The sequence below is a fragment of the Branchiostoma belcheri genome, unplaced genomic scaffold, assembly GCF_001625305.1.
Source record: "Branchiostoma belcheri isolate BF01 breed outbred unplaced genomic scaffold, Haploidv18h27 scaffold48, whole genome shotgun sequence".
NCBI lineage: Eukaryota > Metazoa > Chordata > Leptocardii > Amphioxiformes > Branchiostomatidae > Branchiostoma > Branchiostoma belcheri.
Genome location: NW_017804109.1, coordinates 1,280,009 through 1,287,872, shown reverse-complemented (window position 1 = coordinate 1,287,872; position 7,864 = coordinate 1,280,009). Strand labels below are relative to the sequence as shown.

The window sequence follows — 7,864 nt, the reverse complement described above, 5'->3', positions numbered from 1 at the left end:
ATCTCGTTTCCCGTCGGCTGAACAGACAATCACGTGACCCCTACCCTGATACTAATTCACGAGTTGCACATTCCCAGAGTCCTTTGCGCCCAGGGTAGGTCACGTGGGCGTGACGACACGCACAGGGTAGGGAAAATTTTGCGGCAGTGCGATTTTACGACAGTTTACGACAGTTTATCACTTGCGCGCCAAACCTGAAGCCAGAGTAGGTGGACCAGACGAAGTGGACAGTAAAACGCCGCAAAGTATGATATGTTTTCATTATCTCTCACCAACAATGTCATTTTGAGATGCCTTAGGTATCTATTGGGTAAAATAGTACATTAAGGTAAGGTTATTTTGTCGAAAGACGTAGAACTAATGTTTGACGCGTTCATATTTTTCACAGAAAGGGGGAGGGGGGCAGGAAATTGTTATATGCCATTATCATTTGATTGAGCATTTACATATTATGTTGTGCTTGTCTTGTTTAACAGTTTAATTGGACGGCCCAATTTGGGTTTAATGATTACTTTAGCAGCCAACACGTTTGACATTGGGTATGACCCACATGCCAATGTATAACTCAGAAGGACAACGTCAAGTTATTATTCATCAAGTTAAATAAGATATTGTTGTAATGAATTTTTATTTCCACTTCCTGATTTTTTTAGTCTTGCAGATATCGGCTAATAGTTTGATACATGTCAGAATTTTATATAATTGCAACATCACTGTTGTTAAAAGTACTCTCTAACAATAACCTACGTTTTTGCAAGCATCAGGAAACAATGCAGCTCCTGACAGAATGATTTTGTTGCAGGATGGGGAAATGGGACGGCTGTTGCGTACCGGGATGCGGTTCTACAAGAACAAACAGCCCAAACCTTAGCTTTTACCGACTGCCAGAGAAACCAACCAGAAAACAACTCTGGCTAAGAGCCATAGGGAAAGTGTGTACTTCAAAACTATGGAAACCTAGTAAGACAGCAAAAATATGTTCCATGCACTTTATCAATGGAACAAAATCGGACACCCCTGGCACATCTGGGTATGTACCAACCATTTTTGAGCAGATAGAATTAGAAGGTGACTGCAAGAGCAGACAGAAGAACGACAGAACAACGGTACTGAAAGCAACAACAACAACAGCAACCGTAAGTCAGCCTGAGACAGTGAGTCAACCAACAGTCAACCCTTCTGTTGATGACGAAATCAGGAGTGAAATGTCAAGAGATGATGAAGATGTGCCCCGGTCCAATGGACATGACTATCTGAAGACTATGGAAGATACCAGTACAACGGTGGACTTTGAGGAGTACGTAAGGTTGCGAGTGGAAATGGAGGAAATGAAGGCAGAGGTTGAAAAACTGAAGAAGGCTTGCCTGCGCCTTGACAACATAAAGGACAATAATGACAAATTCAGGTTCTGGACAGGTTTTCCGAACTATGGAACATTCCAGGCTTTGTTTGAATACCTGAAACCAAAGGCTGCAGGGATGAAATACTGGAGAGGGGGCGCCACGTTGGATAGCGAACACTACTCGTACCGCTACTCAATGAAGCCTGGACAAAGAAGAACTCTGACATTGGAAGAGGAGTTCTTCGCTGTAATGGTGCGTTTGAGAGTCGGACTGTTGGTGAAGGACATCGCAGCCAGGTTCCTGATAAGTGAGTCTACTTTTTCAAGGCTCTTTACGTCTTGGATTAACTTGATGTACCAAGAACTGAAAGGTATGTTCGAACTCCCAAGTAGGAAAGTTGCCCAAGAAGGAAAGGCACGTTGTTTCAATCTCTTTCCAGAGGTCTATATCACTGTAGATTGTACAGAGTTGTTCACTGAGAAACCTTCAGACTTAGATACTAGAAAGCAGCTGTATTCAAACTATAAACACCATGAAACTGTAAAGTTCTTGATTGGAGTTAGCCCTTCTATGGCAGTAATCTATTGCTCACCATGCTATGGAGGCAGGGCATCAGATAAGTACATCACAGGAGCCAGCGAGGACCTCTTACAGTCACTTAAACCTGGAGACAGTGTAATGGCTGATAAGGGGTTTACTGTTGAGTGTGAACTAGCTGAATTAGGTGTTAAGTTGCTAGTTCCTGATTTCAAAGGAGTGGGTCGCTCCCAGCTGACAAGTGCTGAGGTTGAAAGGTCAAATGGAATCTCCAAGGCCCGGGTACATGTCGAAAGAATAATTGGTCGAATAAAGAGATTTCATATCCTGGACGGACAGTTGAAGCTGTCAATGAGCAACAGCTTGGAACAAATTTTTGTCGTGTGCGCATATCTAGTGAACTTTCAAACACCTGTTGTGAGGAATGATGGTGTAAATGGCACACAGTAACTGCATACTTTACAAACTGGTTTAAAAAGCATTCCTCAAAGACAGTTTCATCTGCCATTTTCAACGTGTATACTAGTATGTCCTAACATTGTAACTTCTGAACACAAATGACAATGTATCCACAAACTTGAAAAGACAAAAATTGTCTGAAGTTTTCTATTTTATTTCGATATCTTGCATAAGATAATATAGTATCTCTTTATTTCTTCTTCAACTTTGTACATGTACAAAATGTATAAGTAATGCCTTTTTGTACGGAGTCACGGGAGTATTGTAAATTGCCACCAATGTGTCTTTTAGGCAACTAAATATCGAGATGTAATGTACTTTTGGTTTGATTCCACTATTCCATCTGTTACTTGCCCTTGCTTTCATATTTACATTTGTACTAATGCTTGTGAATTGTCTCATGTCTGTAGGCAACAAGATCAAACATCTAAATATAGAAGAAAAAGGCTTAAGCTTCCTAGTAAAGTTCTCTATTTCTTTGGTAATAATACTAACTGTTACAGCAGGATACAGACTTGTTGAGGATACTTAGGGGTTTTTTTTAATTGTTAATTAAGCCAGACTTTTTTTCACTACACATACATTGCAACTATCTCAAAGGATACTTTTCTCTCTAATAGGCATATTATGTTTGCTGAAAAGTTGCTTGTTAAGAACAGTTAAAAAAGAAACAACAACAACTTTTGAATAAGAGCAATGAACAAGTCAAACTTTTCTGTACTGAATAGGTATCTACTTGAGTCTTGATTTCTTAAATGCTGGGCCTTGATCCAGGGTCTTTTTTACTGCACCAGAAAGAATCTCTTCCACTATGAAACCTTTAAAGAAATCCTCTGCACAGTTCATCATATGTGAAACGTATGTGTCATCATATGTGACAGGTACTACAAGAATACCACCTTTCGTCCATACTACTAAGTCACATTTATGATGGCCCGTCACAGCCATTGTCCACTGGATCTGTGAATAGTAACCTCGCTTCTTTTTATGTAGGTGGTGATGGTCTCCATTTTTATTAATCCAGTCTATTTTTCCTTCCCTGACAGCTGCTTGAGGACTAAGTTGGGTATCCGGGGATTTTATTTCAATAATTTTTTCAGGTTCCCCCCCAATAGATACAATGCCATCTGGGCTGGCACCGCACCAGGGTTTATCAGGGAGGACGACAAAACCACTTTCACTTACAGTGACACCTGGACAGTTGTCTTTCAGTAGTTGCTCATACTCCTTCCTTGCTTTCGACTCATTTGCAAGTCCAAGCCTCATTGCCCGTGTCTTGATGTCTTTTGTTGAGTATCCCATGATATTCTTTATCAAGTTTGATGGCGAGGCATCGTATCCCTTGTTAACTTTCTCCATCGTAGAGCATACAGCATGGACCACCGAGCCGGTAATCCGGCCTTGCCTATAATATCTCCATCTTTCTGATAAACTTTGTTGTTTTGTTTCCGACTCAATCATCATTGCCTGCCTTGGAGAGAGATGTAAGGATGACAAAAATTTCTCTTTTGCATAAGGCATGAATTTGTATTTTTTCAGGTCCATGTGATCACAGATATCTGGAAGGGACAGAGGTGCTGTTTCTACTGTTTCCATTTGCGCAACAATGTCAATGTCAGCCTCCCCAGCAGGAAACAGGTGTATGTTCTGTTTTGTAGTACAAGTGTTTGATGCTCTTTCTTCGCTGATACGTCGTATGATGACCATACCAGGTGGAGGTGGGCCATTTCTGTTTGCTTCCTGCAACTTCCTTTCCATCTGCAAGAATGCCTTAGTTGGTGATACTACTTGTGTTGGGGCCAGTTGAGCCTTTCCATAATTTGCGATTTTGGCACACCTTCTGTTTTTCTTTGTCTTTTTAGCTTTGAACTTGAACTTCTTAATTGTCATGTCTTGCAGAGGTATTGGTTGTACCTTTGAACCTGAAACAACAAATAAAATGGGAACCATAAGTATTACTAACATCAATACAATAAACATATATGACACACTAAATACTCTTATACTGAGCTTACAAAGAAATCAAATTCATGTACCTCTTGGTTCCGTCCATTGACACAGACGTTCCGTGGCTGATAGGTCATCTGGAAGCCTTTGCTGTCCTCTGGAGATGAAATCGCTCAAGACAAACAGCAGCGCACCAGTGTGGGAGCAAGTGCCTCCTTGCCTGAAAAATGAAATGTGACATCAGTACGCTTTACTTCAGCAGGTATTGCAGTCATGTTCTATGAGATCAGCTACAACCAAAAAATGAAAGGATCAAAGGAAACAATAACAATACTTGATGATACCCACCCGCCAGTGCATACACAGTAACCTCCATAGGGATGCCCATCTTCAACATCCAAAATCACGTACATCCATTTCTCCCTTTCTGGGTCAGTGCTTTGTGATGATAAACACTTTCCTTGTACTGTGCAGAAAGGATGAAACTCACTGGTTTTGTTGAACTGAATACTGTGCACGTAGCCTTGTTCAATTTTTTGTACGGTTCCAATGTTTTGTATGTTCTTCCACAAGCACTCTTCTTTCCCACCAAGTACTGAGCGATCATTATGTCATTGATTGGGGGGACCTCATTCATTCTTTTAGTCCATCCTGTTAACCTTGCCACAGTCACAGGATTCAGTTTGGAATAGGTGGCATTGTCCTTCTCACAAAGCTCTTCCCTACAGCGGAAATCAACACTGTCCTCTCCTGATGGTGATATTAACAGTGACAGGCACAGGAGAGTTTTCATTGCCAACATACTCAGCGAGTCATCCAATTTCTTCCTTCTACACTGACTTTTCAAGTCCCGTTTGGAAAGTTTTTGTACATCTGAGTACGTAACAGGCTCCCCTGTAAACATCTCATCAGTAGCAGTGTTCTCATTCACCTCAGAATACATAGAGGCTGAAGCAAATGCTGGAGTGGCCAACGTGCGTTGTGAATCAGATGGCACCAAAATGACCAGCTTGTTTGTAGCAGCTAATGACTGGGCCACAGGTACACTTGCCTTCCTGTGTAGCACAGGTGCTGACTGGCCTGCAAGTACACTTGCCTTCCTGAGTAGCTCAGAAGCTGACTGGCTTACAGGTACACTTGCCTTGCTGTGTAGCACAGATGCTGGCTGGCTTACAGGTACACTTGCCTTGCTGTGTAGCACAGGTGCTGACTGGCCTACAGGTACACTTGCCTTGCTGTGTAGCACAGATGCTGGCTGGCTTACAGGTACACTTGCCTTGCTGTGTAGCACAGATGCTGACTGGCCTACAGGTACACTTGCCTTGCTGTGTAGCACAGATGCTGGCTGGCTTACAGGTACACTTGCCTTGCTGTGTAGCACAGATGCTGACTGGCCTACAGGTACACTTGCCTTGCTGTGTAGCACAGATGCTGGCTGGCCTACAGGTACACTTGCCTTGCTGTGTAGCACAGATGCTGGCTGGCCTACAGGTACACTTGCCTTCCTGAGTAGCACAGGTGCTGAAGGGACTCTACCGTGCTGGCTGAGCCTCTGTACCACTGTCGCGTATGTCGGGGCTACAGGTAAACTGCCAACTAGAACAGGTGCTGGTGGCCTTTTAGGTGGCTGGCTTTGTCTTGCTGGCAGTTTTACAAATGTCATTGGCTTTATGGATTCTTCTGCATGATATATGAATGTGGAAATATGGTCTGATTTCTGTGTCCGGTATGGAGATGGTTTTCCTTCCAAGTCAGCAAGGGAATGAGCACATTTTGTTTGACAGCCAAGATCGTCCAGCTCCCAGAACATGTTGCAATAGTTGACAACTGCACTGAAATGGCCAGGGGCGGTCTTGATTGCACCTGTCAGGATGTATGGTTTGTTGAAGATGGTAAGGCGCTCTTCCACCACCACTCCTGGTATCATTTCTCTCTCACCTGGCCGTGGTGGAGCTGTGTGCTCGTGGATTGTTGTTGGCGAGTCACTTGTTAAGTCAATGGGGGAACAGGGGCGAACTGGATGACACTGGGGCAATACAACAACCAGGATGTTGGGGAGCTTTACTTTGAAATCTGTCAACTGAACCTGCATACTCCTCGTCTTACAGTTCTTGCAACGTTTCACTCCCACTTCAGGGTGCAGGATGTATCCCTGCAATGCCATATTCATACTGTACCCATATTGACGGAAATGGTCATAGTTGAGGTAGGTGAGCACATCTTCTCGCTGGAGTGAGATGGTATCATTGCATGAAATGCAAGAGGCCTTGTAGTCAGACTGTGTCATGAAGTATAATTGCTCTTCTTTGGTTTCCGCCATTAGTTCAAATGCCTCATGGACTTCAGCAAGATCTGTACCTTTAGGGGCAAAGCTCTTGGTTTTCTTGACCAGAATCCCCCAGGGACCTTCTCTGGAGATACTTAGTTGTGCAGGTGATGTTGTAGGTGTGCGAGTGAGACAGGAGTTGTGAACAGAAGACAGGAAAGGGCCAGTGTTGAGAGATGAGAGACCAGAAAAGTTATTGCTGAAGATTCCATAATAGTAACAGTCCAGGAAAGCGTCCACTCCGCACGAAAACAAGCCTGGCACTTCCCTACATTTGTTAACATGCCCCGTTGGTGTTTTCACCTTCGTTGGCAACAGAATCTGAAAAATTAAAATTCTTCACTTAATATATATATATACAACAGCATTTGTTGAATTGTATTGAGAACTTGCTAGTTGTTTTGCTCTTGTCACTGACAGATGGTATACCTATGAAGAGAGCACATGCTTCCCTCTTTTACTAGAAAAACACAAGAATTTCACACCTTGTATAAGTGACCTAATTTCAAACAGAAAACACTCACCAACCTCGCTTTATTTACAAAACTACTTTTTACGAAGGCTGCCAAGAGTATGATGATAAACATACAAGTACTCGTTGTTTAAATTGTTTTAGCGCCATCGAAGAATGTGCAACTAGCGGCTCACGCGTCACGGTCGAAAAAACAACAACATCACTTGAACACAAATAAAACAAGCTGTATTATAGAATGTTTGATTTACATATGGGTTTTTTTAGATGTCATCAAATAGTATACGTTATTTTCTATGAGTAGTGCACTTACCGACTTGCTGCGATAACAGGCCATCTTGTTTACAATTCGTGTTTCGCGCGCTAACCGAAACTGTCGTAAACTGTCGTAAAATCGCACTGCCGCAAAATTCTCCCTACCCTGTGCGTGTCGTCACGCCCACGTGACCTACCCTGGGCGCAAAGGACTCTGGGAATGTGCAACTCGTGAATGACCCGTAAAAAGTCAAAGGTCATAGTGCACGCATATTACGCAATCACCCTAAAGCGCCGATTTAGCTAATTTTAGGGCGTTTAAAATGGATAAAATCACATTATTGATTTTTAGGAAAACAATGGGATGAAAACTAATCAAAACTTTGTGCTGAATAATTTTTTTTCTTCAGAAGTTTTTTTCTTTCAGAATTTTTTTCTTCAGAATTTTTTTTCTTCAGAAGTTTTTTCTTCAGAAGTTTTTTTTTTCAGTAAGTTTTTTTTTCTTCAGTAAGTTTTTTTTTCTTC

The 7,864-nt window shown here is 42.2% G+C and overlaps 2 protein-coding genes across 2 annotated transcripts in view; one reads left to right on the top strand and one right to left on the bottom strand.

Annotated features, from left to right (window-relative positions):
• The window catches only part of LOC109479369 (repressor of RNA polymerase III transcription MAF1 homolog), an 18,128-nt gene that overhangs the window by 4,194 nt on the left and 6,070 nt on the right, over window positions 1-7,864 (bottom strand). The gene's annotated exons all lie outside the window — the stretch shown is intronic.
• On the top strand, window positions 190-3,027 carry LOC109479363. The gene is made up of 2 exons (XM_019781317.1): window positions 190-245; window positions 803-3,027. Exon 2 carries the CDS (start codon window positions 804-806, stop codon window positions 2,328-2,330), a length of 1,527 nt encoding a protein of 508 aa, XP_019636876.1. The 5' UTR covers window positions 190-245; window position 803; the 3' UTR covers window positions 2,331-3,027.